Source organism: Solanum pennellii, chromosome 12 (genome assembly GCF_001406875.1).
Source record: "Solanum pennellii chromosome 12, SPENNV200".
Taxonomy (NCBI): Eukaryota; Viridiplantae; Streptophyta; class Magnoliopsida; order Solanales; family Solanaceae; genus Solanum; species Solanum pennellii.
The window spans coordinates 61,146,587-61,165,001 of record NC_028648.1 but is presented as its reverse complement, the minus strand read 5'-3'; the positions used below and the strand labels follow the sequence as shown (position 1 = coordinate 61,165,001).

Here is an 18,415-nt window from a genome sequence, read left to right as displayed (position 1 = left end):
CATTAATCATTTTTTTACAAGTAGCATTTGTTGTCTATAAATAGAGAACTACAATGTGCACAATGGGCTCGATTTGTATCATTATGTTTTATTTCAATGTTGCATATCCTGGTATATTTTTTACAATCATTAGTTTATGCTTATTTTATTGGTTGTTGTTTTTGAGTATATGCTTTAAACTTTGTTATTTATGTTTATGTAAAGCTATTATTATAAGTATTTGTTAGTAAAAATTAAATAACAAATGTCAATTGAATATTCAAGCAAGTTTTCTCTACTGAAATTGTTGGATGTACATTAAAAAGCCTTTTCAAATCTCAGATCTCTTCAACAACAACACTATTCCTTCACATATAAGGATGTGATTTTGTGTCCTTCAGAAAATCCTCTGAGAGTTAATAACTATACATGCCCATATTTTTTTTAATCTTTTTTTTTATCTATTTATACTTAATTTTATGGGAAAATGCACAAGTACCCCCTCAACCTATGCCTGAAATCCCAGAGACACATTTATACTATACTAAGGTCCTATTACCCCCTAAACTTATTTTATAAATAATTTTATACTCCTTTTCAGCCTACGTGGCACTAATTTGAAAGAAAAAGTCAACCAGCGTTGGGCCCACAAGATAATGCCACATAGGCCGAAAAGGGTAGAAAATAATTAATAAAATAAGTTCAAGGATGTAATATGATCTTATTATAGCATAAGTGTGTCTCTGAGAATACGGACATAGATTGAGGGGATACTTGTGCATTATCCCTAATTTTATCACTCGATATTATGATTACTTTAAGGATTGAAAGTTGATTGAAATGCTATTCAGTTTTTTGAGGTATGTTATTTCAAAAGATAAGAATTTTTCTGGTTAGAATAATTTGTTATCATCATTGAATATCCTATAGTTTACTCCCTTTAATGTATGTTTTTCTCGCTGTTATGTTGTCTCCTTACAATTATATTGATTCCTTTTGGTTTGTATGTATATAATCTGACTATGATAACGATTTTAGTCCTTTTTATGTTTTCCTAATTTTTCCTTTTCATTCGTCTCTTCTAAATATTTTTGTTGTGAGTTACGACTATTTTAGTCAAGATTAATTTGAAGGATATGTAGCAAAATCTACTTTAAATAAAAGTAATATTTCAATCTATAAAAGATATGTCTATTAATATAGATTTTTTGTCCTTCATGTCCCAAGTCATTGCTGAGCGTTCGAATTATCTAGGTTAGCTCATTTTTAATTTTTTAATGTTCAAAAATGTTTCTTTAACATGAGTCTACAATATAACATTCTAATTTATGTGTACTTTCATAATGTAACAATCATAAATAAATATTCCTAAAAAGTCGTAAAGTTGCATTGATGAAGAATCCGGAAGGGCCTTCCAGAGTTTAATGAAGAATGAATTTCTATAACGGCAACAATATTATTTTGTTGTTGTTCAAAATATATTTTTCTCCTTGTATAAATTTTTCTTAGAATAACAAAGTAATATTAACAAAAAGTGGAGAAAATTTGACCTCAGACAAGTATATTGTCTCTAAAAATATTATTTATGTTGTTGCGGTGTATAGTTTTTAACGGGCATAACTTATTTATAAATAATATTGATAATAAAAAATATTAGCATAAATTTTTTTACACAAGGAGTTATGATAACCATAGAATTATCATATTCTATATTTTCATGTATATAAAAAAGTTATTATTAATCGCTACATAAAAATATCACTCAACTTTTACAAGAATATTATATCATCAAACATATAATATGATAATTATGTAAAATATAAAAATAATTAGATATCAAGATATTTTAAATCATTAATTATACATTTAAAAAATTTTAGACATGAAATAATGTAAACTGGTGTAATTTGTCTATAAATGTTCTAAAACCCTACGAAAATTTACTTTTTTTTTCTTATAAGAGTCGATCATTTGTAAAGTTGTTCAAAAGGTTAGAAAGATTTCTTATGCCCGTGCTAAGCGTGGGTAAATTACCTAGTTAGTTTATATTTTATTACTATTTGATATAATGATTTTATTACTAAAAATATACTATATATATTGACATTTTTAATGTCTCAATGGATTATATGTCGGATTTATACTACTATTTATCTTCTGATGTCTCAATGGATTCTATGTCTATTAAATAAGATATTAGGTAAATACAAATATTACTACTGGATACAAAGACGATAAGAAAAAGAGACTAGCCTCTGCGTCTCCCACATAAATGTACGACAATACTAAGCTACCTACTATTCCACTACCCTAATCTTCGACCACCAAACCTTCTTATCTAGGGTTATAATTAAGCCAAATTGAGTTAAAGAACAAAATCTCAAATAGTGCACTACCATAATCATCTACTCGAGTAATTGTCTACAAAAAGAATACTTACCCCATCTTTTCTCCTATGAGTCTCAGTCCACATTCTGCCTCGATCAACAACTTTTCCTTATGCCATTTGAGAATACACCTATCAAAACACATCATTTGTAAATTGGTTTTGCTTCGGCATCTATGCATACATATCAAATAAGTTGTAAATTTGCACATATATAACCATTTACTTATTAGTTAAACATATTATCAACGCAAGAATTAGTATTGCTCGTAGAGACTAGAGACCTGCAGCTTTCTTCCTACAGCAAATTCGGCATAGATAATACATACATACAACAAATAGATGCACAAATCCAACACATAATTCACAACTCTATCTTGTGATGTCATCAACTTCCTCACCACGTTCCGCATAGTGGATGCAGTCACCATCTCCTCGCGTTTCTGCCACTCCCTCACAGTCAGGCCTACTTTTAACATTTCTGTTACCAAGAAAGCAGTCATTGATTGATCAGAGTGCGTAATCCAAGCAGCTATAGGCACTCCCATAGTACTATTCTTAATGCAAGAATTCCGTCCAGATGACTCATCACTCAGAAACTCATCCACAAACACTCGTCACTTTTCTAGCTTACTAACTAACATTACTAGTTTTATAAGTGACAAACTAAAACATAAAGGAACCAATAAACACTGATATATGAAATGCATTAAATCACTACAAAATTATGAGGATACCTTTTTTGGCGCTGAACTATATTTTCTGTCTGCAAATCAGTTTCCAAAAGCATAGAATTATAACAACTTAAAAACTACAATGAGTCCAAACTAAAAATTAAACATATATCTTAACTATAGACCAAAGACAATGTAAGATCATAAAATAGAATGATGGAAGCTGGTTTGCCTTAAAAACTCACTCAATGAATGGCATGACTTGCGCACAATTGAGTATCGATGTGCTTGACGTTTCAAGTATTGACACATACTTTGCGCTACATCTTCTCTTCATGTAGGTTTGGGTTCTCAACTTCCAAATCACGCTTAGATCGGTCGGTTCTCGATGTTCAGTTCATCAGTTACAGTGGTGAGTCCTCATTCTTCGAGGACAAGTGACCTGATTATTTCCCTTCGTTTTTAGTCTTTATTTTGAGTACTTGCTAGATCTAGCTAGGGCATGTACCAACATTTCTAGTCAGTAGAGGCTTATTCAAGACATAGCTAGATTTAGCTTTAGTTCGTTTGAGTTTCACTTTCAGTAGTGTTAAAACTCTTAGTTTTCTTATATATTCAGTTTTAGAATGGGTATTCTTCATCACTTACAGTTTTGATAAAGCCTACCCTCAGTATTATCTCGTTTCAGTTATCATAGTATGTTTATGTATGCCAAATTGCCAACAAGGTTAGCTTTGGGTCACTTGTGATCCTAGGTTGTATCCACGTCTCGGAGATAGCTCGGAGCGTGACATTTTCTATATGAGGAATATGTATTTATAATCTTTTTGAAACTTCACCTTCCTCGTAAAAAAGAAAAGGTAATTTGGCTCTACTTAAAATGAATTGCCACAAAAATAGTAACAAGAAAAACCCAAGATAAGAGTGTTTTCTCTTGTAAGGATGTTTTTAAACAAATAAAAATATTAAACTCTTTCCTATCAAGATGTAGGTTTCTGATCGAATAAGATGAATCATAGTCTATCTTAAAAGAGGTATAAAAAATCGACGTGGCGTTAATATAAATTGACCAACAAATAAATAATGAATATCAAAATATTATATCAGATAATAATAATATATAAACTAATTTATTAATGTATGATTTTACCATTTCGTTGTATTGCTACCGTATAACGTTTTCTTTCATTAACTTGATCAAAATGATAGACTAGTGGCACAATGTTAGAAAATTGTTTGCCCCACACTCGACATGCAATTAAATTAGTATAAGCTACTATTATATTTCTCTTAATTAAGTCAAATCATATATTATTTAAAGTGGGAAACTCTTATCTTTAAAGTTGGATTACCATTTTGTCACTTCACAAAATCAAGAGCTTCCCACTTTAAATAATAATAATATATGATTCAGATTAATGAAGAAAAACATCACAATGACTTATATAATTTAATTGTATGTCAAGTGTGTAGTAAAACATTTCCTCATGTTGTGCCACTACTCTATCATTTTGATCAAGTTCATGGAAGAAAAGGTTATATACTAGCGGCCAAACTCATCGGTGGCCCCCTAAACTTGGCACCAATTTTCACTTAGACACCTCACTTAGGCGATGTTCATTTTAGACACATTATATAGGGTTCTATCCTGTTATTTTGACACTTTTTGCTAACATGTCAAAGTGAGTGTAATACACTCAACAATAGCGCGTGAAAGATTTAATTTAGCCATTTTAAATTTTATTTTCTCTTCTTCTTCTCCATTTTTCAAGCCACCACCCCCTACTTTTTTTTCAATCTTAAATTCCTTCAATGAAGGTCAATTTTTTTTTTCAAATTCGTTTTTAAGTCATTTTCTTCTTCTTCATTGTATTACTTATCTAAATCTACCATCACCTCCCTCCATTTTTTTTGTCGGAAAAATGGATACCAACACCCATATTTCATATTTATTCTCTTTTTCTGTCTTCCTCTCCCTCTTTTCTTTCCAAAACACAATACTAAAAAGAAAAAGATAAATAAATATGAAAAATAGTAAAAGAAAAGAATTTTTTTAGAAAAAAAAGCACAAAAGAGATTATGAGTGTAATGAAATAAGAGATTTTCTTAGAATAATATTTTTAATTTATCTACTAAATATATTTTATTATTTTTTTAAACTGAAAATAACACATGTAATTGTTTAATTGATTGTTTGTCATGTCATCAACGAGTGTATTACACTCTCCTTTAGTTCTTTGTTTATTGTCAGAAAAGTGTCAAAATGACACAACATACCCTGCATGACGTGTCTAAAAGAACATCGCCTAATTGAAGTGTTTAAGTAAAAATTGGTGCCATGTTTAGGGGGTCACCGATTGATTTGGCCTATACTAGCAATACAAGGAAATGGTAAAATCACACATGAACATATTAGTTTATATATTATTACTATTTGATATAATAATTTGATATTCATTATTTATTTGTTAACTAATTTATGTGGTGTTAAGTCGATTTTTTGATACCTATTTTTAGGATCGGCTATGATTCATTCTCGTTCAATCAGAAAATCAACTCTTGATAGGAGGGAGAGGAACTTTCAATTTTTTGTTTGTCTGAAAAAATTCCTTACGAGAGAAAACGCTCATATCTATGGTGTTTCTCGCTTCTATTTTTGGGTGAGATTTCATTCTAAATCGAGGAAAAATACCTTTATTTATATGTGGAAGATGTATTATACGCTTTTTGAATCGAATTTTAGTTACAACTGCATTACTCAGTAATACAAAAAGAAATAGTAATCAAGATTACTATTCGACCATTTAGTTTATAAAATAGTAAATACTTATATTTCATTTATATCTAAGTTGTGCGGACTCTTTACTTTTTATGTCGCATCCATGTCGAATTCTCTAAAAATAGACTATTTTTACAAGTTCGGATACGCACACATTGACATTTTTTATGTCTCAGTGGATTGTATGTTGGATTTATAAAATTGTTCATCTTCTTTATCTCAATGGATTCTATGTCTATTTAATAAGATACTAGGTAAATACTAAATATTACTACCGGATACAAAGACGATAAGCAGAGGAGACTAGCCTCTGCCTCTCCCACATAAATGTACGACAATACTAAGCTACCTACTATTCCACTACCTTCTGATCTAGCTTTCATGTCATTATTAAGCGAAATTCCCAATTTGTGCACTACTATAAACATCTACTCGAGTAATGATCTACAAAAAGAATACTTACCCCAATTTCCTTAGTCACCTCAGTTACATAACTTCTATCTTTTTTCCTATCAGTCTCAGTCCACATTCTTCCTCGATCAACAACTTTTTCCATCGTCATCTAAAAATTTTAAACTGCAAAACATTAGTAACTAGGCGAGAATATACCTAACAAAGCACATCATTTTTATACTGGTTTTGCTTCGAAATCTATGCATAAATATTAAATAAGTTGTAAATATACACATACATAGACAATTACTTATTAGTTAAACATACTATCAACGCAAGAACGAGAATTGCTCGTAGATGTAGGAAATATGGATGGAAATAGTATCTTTAGAGAATGCTCAAGTTTATTATAGGCTACTTAAGGCCACTTGAGATGATTATAATCATTAACTACACTATTTATACTACTCAAAATAGAAAATAAAAAGTCTTGCACAAATAACTATGCATATATCACAATTTACTAGATTCATGTACTACAAAATTCTAAAAAGAATTCTTGAAAAACTAAGAGAAAATTTCGGAAGACTAAACATTGATGCATTAATTCCAACACTCTTCCTTAATGTATTTGCTTGATAAATCCAATGTGTTCTCGAAGATAGCAAATTTTTTCTCTAGGAAATGCTTTGGTGAAGATGTCAGCAAGTTGTTTTCCTGTCTAACAAAAATGCAACTGAATTTCGCCTTTCTCTTGTGCTTCTCGAATAAAATGATACTTGATGGAAATATTCTTTGATCTTTCATGGATGACTGGATTATACTACTCATTAACTACATCACTATTTATACTACTCAAAATAGAAAATAAAAAGTCTTGCACAAATAACTAAATACATGTATCACAATTTACTAGATTCATGTACTACAAAATTCTAAAAAGAATTCTTGAAAAACTAAGAGAAAATTTCGGAAGACTAAACATTGATGCATTAATTCCAACACTCCTCCTTAATGTATTTTCTTGATAAATCCAATGCGTTCTTGAAGATAGCAAATTTTTTCTCTAGGAAATGCTTTGGTGAAGATGTCAGCAAGTTGTTTTCCTGTCTAACAAAAATGCAACTGAATTTCGCCTTTCTCTTGTGCTTCTCGAATAAAATGATACTTGATGGAAATATGCTTTGATCTTTCATGGATGACTGGATTCTTGGCAATTGCAATTGCTGATTTGTATCACGATACAGAACAGTCCCTCTTTTTTTGTTTTTCACCAATGTCTTCAAATGTTCTCCTAAGCCAAATAGCTTGAGAAGTAGCCTTGGATGTTGAAACATATTCTGCTTCGGCAGTGGATTAAGCAACAACACTTTGCTTTTTTGATAGCCAAGAAAAAAAAATACTTGATCCAAATAAGAAAGCATAGCCAGAAGTACTATTCATGTTATCTAACCAATTAAGTTCAAATCTCCACCGAATTTGTACGTTATCCCATAATTCATTGTTCCTTGCAAGTAGCATAGAACACGCTTTGCAGCTCCAAAAAGCACTTGGCTTGGTTCTTGCATGAATCTGGATAATAAACTAGCAGCAAACATAATATCTTGCCTTGTTGCAGTAAGATATAGCAAACTTCCTATCAAGCTCCTATAAAGTGAGCTATTAGCTTTCATTTTCCCATCATCTTTTCTAAACTTCTCATTTGCTGCTAATGGTATGACCACATTCCTGGAATCCATCATTTTGAAATTTTGAAGAATACTTTTACTATAAATTTTTTGAGAAATGAAAATTCCTTCTTTCACTTGAGAAACTTCGATGCCCAAGAAATAATTTAGCAACCCAAGATCACTCATTTCATAGGCTTGCATCATATCCTGCTTGAATTTTTGTATCATCTTTACATTATTTCCTGTAAAGAGCAGATCATCCACATAAAGACAAACAATGATAATGTTGTCATTTTCTTTCTTCACATACAAAGTGGCTTCACTTTTACTTCTGAATTTTTTTTTTAAGAAAGTATGTATCAGTTTCATTTTACCAGGTTGTTGGATCTTGCTTCAGCCCATAAAGAACTTTTTTTAGCCTGTATACTTTCTCTTCTCCCCCTTGAACAAAAAATCCTTGAGGTTTCTCAACATAAATCTCTTAATCAAGTTTTCCATTCAGAAATGCAGATTTAACATCAAGTTGAAATATCCTCTATTTCATTTGTGCAGCAACATCATTACAGTTCTAATTTTTTCAAGACGAGCAGTTGGAGAGGAAGTTTCATAAAAATCCATACCTGGTTTTTGCGTGAAACCTGTAGCAACCAGCCTTGCTTTGTGCTTTTGAATATCTCCTTCCTGATTGAGTTTGATTTCGTAAATCCATTTTAGACTTACAACTTCTCTTTTTCTGGGTGTCACGCCCTGAGCTAGACCCGAGACGCGGACAAGGAACCTAGGACCACAAGTGATCCCAAGCTAAACCTACTAGCATGATCATGAGCATACTAAAGATAATAAACTTATGCAGTAAACTAAATCATAATTTATAATGAAAAGATGGGGAATACCCATATGCTAAAATTGATATATTTGAAAATAATGAGTTTAATACTATGAAGTCACTAACTCAATACTAAGCTGAATCTAACTATGTCTGAAATAAGCCTCTAACTGACTAGAAGTACTGGGACAAGCACTAGCTAAATCTGGCAAAATTGAAACTAAAAGACTAAATAGTGAAAAGAAACTCAGGACTATTGTCCTTGGAGAATAAGGACTCACCACTGAATCTGCTGAACTAAAGATCGGAGAATCGATCTATGCGTGATTTGGTGCTGAGAACCTAAACCTACATCACGAGAAGATGTAGCGCATGTATGAGTCAGTTTTTAAAAGGTACTAAGCATGTAGGATAAAATAAAGCTGAAATAAAACATAACTTAACAAGCATAAGCAAGTATAATAATCTTAACATGATATAGATTATGAATGCTGAGATAACTGAATGCATTGACCAATTTATAAAATGCTGAAACTGGATACTGAGTATACTGATAAATGGTCAATGCAAGAGAGTCTGTTTGAAATGTGGGAGCTACTAATAGCCGATAATAAAACCACAGAGCTAAATATGGAGTCTAATGTATATTCCCCATTGAGAGGACTCAATATACCCTGCCAAAGGTATAAAGGCATGTTGGCGTGATCAGTAAACTGATTGACCATAGAGGGGACTTACAACCTACTTGGTTAGTAGTGCTGAGACTAATTGGGTACGCTGAACCCAAATCCAACTCGGTATTATGCTACTCCCATAAATTATGTAACTAACTGTTTGTGACTGAGTTTTCTTTAATTACTGGATAGCTCAAAACAGAACATGCAAACTGAGAATGCAACATTTCAACTGATAATGATGCATTAAAAATTGAGCCATAAATAAATGAATAGCTGAAATATCTGATCTAGCTTGTGTAATTCAAGAACTAAAGAAATACATAGCTAGGGTTCTGAAATTCTTGCAATAAATTGTGTAATAACATGATAATTTAATTTGGAACATATAACTAATAAGTTCATGAAGTTATGTTGAAGTGCTAGAAACCCTATGTCTAATCATGATATAAGAATCAAGAATCTGGCTGAAAACTAGGGACCCAATGGGTGAAAGGAACCCAGTAGTGAAATCCCACATACTTGGTGATGAAATTCACGGAGAAACACTTAGATTTTGTGGCTGGAACTGCTGGAGCCTTGCTACGTTCTTGAACTAGAGTCTTGCCTTTTTCTCCTTTCTTGCTTCTAATTTTCTATGTTTTGATAAATGATTTGATTTAGATAAGTTTTAGTTATGTTTCTGGATTAAACTGAATAAAATCTGATGATTTAGAGTCAAAATGATATATCTTAGGGTTTAAACGAAATGAAAGAAGACCAAAACACCCCTGGATAAAGTGTTGTCGTACCAAACGGTGACCAGGACTGACCGTCCGTCGTTCCATCGACGGTCCATCGTTTGGGCCTGTTCGACAGGCCTTTACTAAAATGGACATAACTTTTTACTTAGAGGTCGGATTTTAGCAAGGTCGATGGCTATAGAAAGCTAATTGGGTAGGTAATGGGACACCTAATTCATTTTGTTCTACGAGTTATGACCATTTGAAGTTGACCCAACTGCACTTCCCCTTTAACTGCGTGCTAATTCCAACCTACGGTCAGACCTACGGACCGTGTTGGTCATCTGTGGCTCTTGTCAGAGAGTGGGTGAATGAGGTCTCAATCGACGGTAATAGACTATGGAACATAGTTTGACCTACGGACCGCAGGTCCGTCCATCAACGGATGTGTAGGACGGACCGTGGGTTAGTCTATGGTCTGTCGATGCCACCGTTGGTTGCACCTACAGATTTTTCTGTAAAGCTGATTTTTGGTTTTTTTTGGGATAAGAGGTGTTACACTGGGTATAGCCACAAGCTCCCAAATATTATTTTTTTCAATCATCCAAATTTCTTCTTCCATGGTTTTCTTCCAAACATCATGCTTTATTGCTTCTTCATAATTTTCTAACTCAACACCGACAAAGTTACATCTTTAATAAATGTCACTCAATATTTTTGTTCCTCTTGGAAGCGGTTCTTCATCATCTGAATCTGGTATTTCTCCCTCTTGAGAGACATCTTCATCTTTCTCATCCTCTTCTTGATTTGAAGATATGATAGCAGTATTCTCTATCTTTTTATCCTCCCAATTCCATGTTGTTCTTTCATAAAAAATGACATCTCTACTAAAAACAATTTGTTAGTTTTAACATCGAGAAGCCTATATACTTTTGTCACATCACCATAACCAAGAAAGATACATTTTTGACTTTTTTCATTCAATTTTATTCTTTTCTCAGCAGGTACATGAGCATAACAAATACACCAGAAATTTTTAAAATGACTTACAGAAGGATTAATTCCACGCCAAGCTTCAACTGGTGTCTTGTCCTTTAGTGCCTTTGTTGGACACCTGTTAAGGATGTGAACTGCTGTATGCACTACTTCTGCCCAAAAATATTTTGGCAGCCCTATCTCATTCATCATAGGTATGGTCATTTCAACAATTATTCTATTTCTTCTTTTAGATACACTATTTTGTTGAGGAGTACACCTTGCTGTAAGTTGCTTCTGAATGCCTTCATTTTTCTAATATTCTTCAAATTCTCGAATTGTGTATTCACCTCCTCTATCACTACGAATGATTTTGATGCTTCAACCTTTTTGCTTCTCTACAGGGGCTTTAAATTTCTTGAATGTAGCAAATGCTTCTGACTTTTTGATAGAAAGCTTAGAAAGATTCCAGAGATTCCCAAGCTTCCTTTGCAGTCTTACAAGTAGCAATTTTTGCAAAATATGCTCTTGAGACTCCCATTTGGATTTTTCTCAAGGGTTTTGCATCTTGACGATACTTAGCTTCAAGATTTTTCATCTCTGCTTCTATAAACCATCATTGTCTATCTCTTCAAAGCCATTTGCAACAATAGTTCACAAACCTTCAACTTTCAACTTTGTTTTCATTCTTATCTTCCCGTATTCAAAATCAATTCCATCAAAAATGGAGTAAGAACAATTGAAGAATCAACACCTTGTTTTGGATGACATATTTTTTCTTCACCTAACCCAGATTAAAAACGAAAATCTGCTCTAATACCAATTTGTAGGAAATATGGAAGGAAATAGTATCTTTAGAGAATGCTCGAGTTTATTATTGGATACTTAAGTCCACTTGAGATGATTACAATCATCAACTACATCACTATTTATACTACTCAAAATAGAAAAGAAAAAGTCTTGGACAAATAACTAAATACATGTATCACAATTTACTCGTATATGTACTACGAAATTCTAAAGAGACTTCTTGAAAAACTAAGAGACAATTTTAGAAGACTAAACATTAATGCATTAATTCCAACAGTAGAGACTAGAGACCTGCAGCTTTCTTCCTACTTCACCAATTTCAGCATAGAAAATACATACATACAACAAATAGATGCATAAATTCAATACATAATTCACAACTCTATGTTGTGATGCCATCAACTTCCGCACCACATTCCGCATAGTGGATGTATTCACCATCTGCTTGTTACCAAGAAAGCATTCATTGATTGATCAGAGTGCGTAAGCCAAGAAGCTATAGGCACTCCCATAGTAATACTCTTAATGAGAGAATTCCGTCCACAATGACTCATTACTCGTGAACTCACCCACAAATATTCAGAAACTAAAACATAAATGAACCAAGGAACACTGATATATGAAATACATTAAATCACTACAAAATTATGAGGATACCTTTGTTGATACTGGACCATATTTTTCTAAGTGGGCAAATCAGTTCCCAAAAGTGTAAAATTATATGAGCAAGTTTATAACAACTTAAAAACTACAATGAGTCCAAACTAAAAAATATACATAAATCTTAACTATAGACCAAAAACAATGTAAGATCAAATACAATAATGTAAATTGATTTGCCATAAATACTCACTTAACGAATGGCATGACTTGTGGACAAGTGAGCACCACATATCAATGTGCTTGACGTTTTAAGTATTAACACATACTTTGTGCTAAATCTTCTAGTGATGTAGGTTCAGGTTTTAAGCTTCCAGATCACGTTTAGATCGGTTCCCGATCTTCAGTTCAACACTTACAGTGGTGAGTCCTCATCCTTCGAGGGCACGTGACATGATTATTTCCCTTCGTTTTTAATTTTTAGTTTCAGTCTAGCTGTGGCATGTCCTTGCATTTCTAGTCAGTTAGGCTTATTTCAGACATAACTAGATTTAGCTTTATTTCATTTGAGCTTGAATTTAAGTTGTGTTAAAACTCTTAGTTTTCTTATATATTCAGTTTTAGAATGGGTATTCCCAATCAATTTCATTTTTCATAAAGCTTACGCTCATTATTATTTCATTTTAGTTTTCATAGTATGCTGATGTATGCCAACAAATTTAGCTTGGGGTCACTTGTGATCTTAGGTCGGGTACGCATCTTGGGGGTAGCTCAACTTCATAACTATGCTACTAGCGAACAATTCCAACATAACTTTTTATTTCACTTTGGTAAGATCGTTACCCTGTTAAGGAAGTTTTACTTAAACTAATGATTCAAAGTTCATCTTCCTCATATAAAAAAAAAGTTGATTTGCCTTAATTTAGAATGAATTGCCATCCAAATTAGAAGGGAGAAACACCCTGTATAGGAGCGCTTTCCCTTGAAAGAAAGTTTTTAAACAAACTATAAATTCAAGAGTCCTTTTATTAATATGGTGATTTTCTAATTGAACTAAAATGAATTATAGACGGTCCTAAAGGGGTAACAAAATAAAGTTGACTTAACGCAAATTTAAATTTGTCAGCGAATAAATAATGAATATCAAATAATAATACTATATAAACTAACATATTTTAATTCATGATTTTAAAACATTTCGTTATATTGTTAAAATATACCATTGTCTTCCATAAACTTGATCAAAATGATAAAGTATTGTGTTGTACTACATAAAGAGATATTTTGCCACACACTTGACATGCAATTAAATCAGTATTAGTTCATATTATTTTTTCTCTTAAGTAAGCAGAATCATATATTAATTCAGTTTAGTTAAGAGAAACATAACGATGATTTTTCTAATTTAATTGCATCGAGTGTGTAGCAAATTATTTCCTCATGTTGACACTACTCTATCATTTTGATGAAGTTCACGGAAGAGAAGGTTATGTGCTAGTAATACAAGGGAATGGTAAAATTACATATGAACATATTAGTTTTTATAAAATTACTATTTAATATTCATTATTTATTTTCCAACCAATTCAATTATATTTTATTAAGTCGGGTTCTTTTCATCACCTCCTTCAGGACCAAACTATGATTCATTCTTGTTCGTTCAAAAAATCACGATCATTATAGGAGAAAGAGGAACTTTGAATTTTTAGTTTGTTTGAAAACTTCCTTACGAGAGAAAGCGCTCCTATCTAGGGTGTTTCTCCTTTCTATTTTTGGATGACAATTGGTCATTCTAAATTTAGGTCAATTACATTTTTTTTTTAATATGAGGAAGATGTATTTATGGATGTATTTTTTATAATTTTATATAATTCAATCTTTAGATAATTAAAATACTATTATTTAATTAAATTCTTAATTTAGTAGAGGGACAAGATGGTAATTCAATTTTTAGGATTAGAGCTTTCCACCTGAAAATTTATTCATATAAAACTATCAACACTAGAAGGAGCTTTTCCATCTTTTCCCTCGTGAAAATATAATCATCATCAACAACATACCTATTGAAATCCACTTAGTTAGAGCATGAAGAATGTGGAGAGTATGCAAATCTTACCACTATCTAATGGAGATAAAGAGGTTGTTTATGAAAGACCTTTGGCTCAAGGACATCAATCCAACTAAAACATTGTGGGGATGGAAGATGAAAGTGAAAGACAAGCTATGGTGTCCAAGAAGAACTATACGCAAGTGTTAGCCTTTGAGATATACAGGAATAACTTATTTCTTATTCAGCTACCCAACGATGATTCCAATATAAATACATTTCGGAAACAAAAAAAAATCGAAAAATAAGTTACCTTGTCGAAATGACTGGGGTCAGATTTTTGCTTGAGGCTGTTCATTCCCTCGATGACAATGTTGATCCCAGTCATTTCGAGAAGGTAACTTATTTTTCGATTTTTTTTGTTTCCGAAATGTATTTATATTGGAATCATCGTTGGGTAGCTGAATAAGAAATAAGTTATTCATGTTTTTGATGATAGATAAAAGCATCATATTTGGTTCCAAAAGGCGGGTTGGTTCATTCAATCCCACAAAAATCTCTCCAACTTTTGGGCTGATTTCTATCCATATCGCGTTTAGAGGAATCAAAACCTCATAACCGAATCAGTTTCGATAACTCTTTACTTTATAGAGAAGCACTTAGATATGAGTACTAAATCCTCCCTGCTATGTTTCATTCCAATACTAAATACAACAAATAACAAAATGAAATCATACATACAACAAATATATTACAAGAATTACCATTTGGGGTTTGCGATGCTTACTTGGTGAAGCCATGGAGACTATCTGTTTCTCCCTCGCTCGTCTTTCTCGTCTACGAACAACGGAAAACTCCTACACAAGTTATGAAGAGATTAGTTATAACCATATATAAAAGCATCATTTTCTTCGATTGTTGCATTAATTAGAGGACATTTGTCTTGTCTGTCAAATGCTGGTAAGGCCCTGGAATAACCTAACAAGTACTGAGGCGGGCTGTCAAATTGCATTTAGGTTTCGTATGAAAATGTATCATTTACAAGTTAGGGTTTCTAAATTCACTTGTGCTTAATAGATTTGTGGTATGCATATATTTGGCTGATTTGGTTCTCTCATGTTAAGGAAATAAACTATCCGTGTCAGCTTTGTTCATTTTTTTCTTAGGTTGATTATTCTTATTATTTTGGTAAATATCTCTACTGATTTTGTGCTCTTCATTTGAAAAAAGATCACCACAAGCAAGGATTCTCTTTAATTTATTTTGTGCTCTTCATTTGAAAAAAGATCACCACAAGAACAAACAAGCAACGATGGAGAAATCAAAGCCTACTCAACAAGATGGAGCTACTCAAATAACTCACAATATCTTAAAATCCAGAAATATATATAAAAAAAAGTTGAAATCAATAAAAGACTTACCTGGACGGATCTGTTAAAGATCTGTCTCATAACCTCGAAATGCTCGCAGGAGTATGTTGTCCGTCCTCGTCGCAAAAGAGGAGAATCGTCGAATTGCAGCTGGTCGGAGCTGGCTTTCACAGATGCTCGCCTGATATTGAGATGAGGCAGCGTCTGGTTGTTGTTGCTGGCGTTGGTTCGTTGCTGCTTGTCACTGTTCTTCACCGGAGCCTGCTTCCTGGTGGTCCTGCAAAGAGAGAGAAAAAAAGAACAAGGAGAAGAGGAGGGAGGAGAGATCTGAGAGGGAAGGAGAAAAGGGGGAAGGGGAAGCGCCGCCTGGAGCATCTCGCCGGAATTTCGCTGCCTCTCTCACTGGTCGCCGCTGATCGGAGCAGCGTGGCAGCTCGCTGGAGAGGAGAAGACGAAGAGAAGTGCGAAAGGGAAGGCAGGGAGGAGGAGAGAATAAGAAGGTGAGGTTTTAGGTTTAGAGTTTTTGATAGTTTATAAATAGGGAAAAGAAAGAATTTAATCTCAATCATTGATTTCATAAGAGATGAAGGGCTAGGATTCGAATAAATTGGAGTGACTAGAATTGAAATAAAAGGCTAATGTTTAAATAATTTTGAGAAAAAAATAGGAATTGTTATTTAATTAAAATACTACATATATTAAAATATCATATATTTATATTAAAGAGAACCTTAGGACCGTCTATGTGGCGACACCACAAGCAAGGATTCTCTTTAATTTATTTTATTTCCAAAACTAGTCTTCCTCTTTCATGAAAAGTTGTGACTTTTATGAAATTTTGTAACTTTTTTCATGAAAAGTTGCGACTTTTATGAAAAATTACGACTTTTATGAAGAGTCACGACTTTTAGGAAATTTTTTTTCCTTTCTGAAAGGTTGTAACTTTTTCAAATAATTGTGTCCTTTCCGATAAGACACATTAATCATTTTTTTACAAGTACCATTTGTTGTCTATAAATAGAGAACTACAATGTGCATTCAATGGGCTCGATTTGTATCATTCTGTTTCATTTCAATACCGTTTGTTGTCTATAAATAGAGAACTACAATGTGCATTCAATAGGCTCGATTTGTATCATTCTGTTTCATTTCAATGTTGCATATCCTGGTATATTTTTTACAATCATTAGTTTATTCTTATTTTATTATTGCTGTTTTTGAGTATATGCTTTAAACTTTGCTATTTATGTTTATGTAAAGTTATTGTTATAAGTATTTGTTAGTACAGATTAAATAACAAATGTCAATTGAATATTCAAGCAAGTTTTCTCTACTGAAATTGTTGGGTGTACATTAAAAAGCCTTTTCAAATCTCAGATCTCTTCATCAATAACGTTATTCCTTCACATACAAGGATGTGATTTTGTGTTCTTCATAAAATTCTCTGAACAGCTAATAACTTTGCATGACCATATTTTTTTATTCTTATGTTGTTATCTATTTTTACTTAATTTTATCACTGGATATTATGATTACTTTAAGGATTGAAAGTTGATTGAAATGTAAGTCAGTTTTTTGAGGTATGTTATTTCAAAAGATAAGAACTTTTGTGGTTAGAATGATTTGTTATCATCATTGAATATCCTATAGTTTACTCCCTTTAATGTATGTTTTTTTTTGTTGTTATGATGTCTCCTTACAACTATATAATTTTTTTATGGTTTGTATGTATATAATCTGACTATGATAACGATTTTCGTCCTTTTAATGTTTTCTTTATTTTTCCTTTTCATTCGACTCTTCTAAATATTTTTGTTGTAAGTTATGACTATTTTCGTCCAGATTAATTTGAAGAATATGAAACAAAACCTACTCTAAATAAAACTAATATGTTAATCTACAAAAGACATGTTTATTAATATAGATTTATTGTCCTTCATGTCTCAAGTCATTGCTGAGTGTTTGAATTATCAAGGTTAGACTAGCTCATTTTTAATCTTATTAATTTTCGAGAATACTTCTTTAACATGAGTTTAGAATCCACCATTTTGATCTATTTGTACTTTCATAATGCAACAAGCATACGTAAAAATTCCTGATTAAGTCATAAAGTTTCATTCATAAAGCATCCAGAAGGGTCTTCCGCAGTTTAATGAAAAATGAATTTATATAAGGGTCAACAATATAATTTTGTTGTTGTTCCAAATTTATTTCTCCTTCTACAAGTTTTCGCTAGAGTAATAAATTAATGATAACAAAAAGTGGTGAAAATTGACCTCAGACAAGTAGATTGTCTCCTAAAAAATTATTTATGTTGTTGCATTGTACATTTTTAAACAATCTTAATTTATTTATAACTAATATTGATTATCAAAAAATTTTACATGAATATCTTTATGCAAGGAATTATTCTAACTATAAAATTATAAGATTCTATATTTTTCATGTACAAAAAATAAATAGAAAGAGTGATGTTTAATCTCTAATAAAAGTTGTCACAACCGGAGTCT

At 32.1% G+C, this 18,415-nt stretch overlaps 1 protein-coding gene across 4 annotated transcripts; it reads right to left on the bottom strand.

Annotated features, from left to right (window-relative positions):
• Positions 1-578: 578 nt before the first annotated feature.
• On the bottom strand, positions 579-16,531 carry LOC107005362. Of its 4 annotated transcripts, XR_003575746.1 has the most exons (4): positions 15,957-16,531; positions 15,323-15,392; positions 6,282-6,380; positions 2,505-2,846 (listed from the first exon to the last, which is right to left on the bottom strand). XR_003575746.1 is itself a non-coding variant. In XM_027913626.1 (3 exons), the coding sequence occupies exons 1-3, from the start codon at positions 16,278-16,280 to the stop codon at positions 2,463-2,465; spliced, it is 429 nt and encodes a 142-aa protein (XP_027769427.1). In that variant the 5' UTR covers positions 16,281-16,531; the 3' UTR covers positions 579-2,462. The 4 variants fall into 4 exon arrangements, 3 of the variants coding, with proteins under 3 accessions (XP_027769427.1, XP_015059424.1, XP_027769426.1); XM_027913626.1 differs by lacking the exons at positions 2,505-2,846; positions 6,282-6,380 and adding an exon at positions 579-2,497; XM_015203938.2 differs by lacking the exons at positions 2,505-2,846; positions 6,282-6,380 and adding an exon at positions 8,754-9,055.
• Between the last annotated feature and the right edge of the window lie 1,884 nt (positions 16,532-18,415).

Coding starts and splice junctions, on each gene's coding strand:
- LOC107005362 (XM_015203938.2), bottom strand. CDS start 16,280: ATGCTCCAGGCGGCGCTTCCCCTTCCCCCTTTTCTCCTTCCCTCTCAG. Junction 15,393..15,956: donor TCTTTAACAGATCCGTCCAG/GTAAGTCTTTTA, acceptor TAACTTGTGTAG/GAGTTTTCCGTTGTTCGTAG. Junction 9,056..15,322: donor AGTCTCCATGGCTTCACCAA/GTAAGCATCGCA, acceptor CTCGTGATGTAG/GTTTAGGTTCTCAGCACCAA.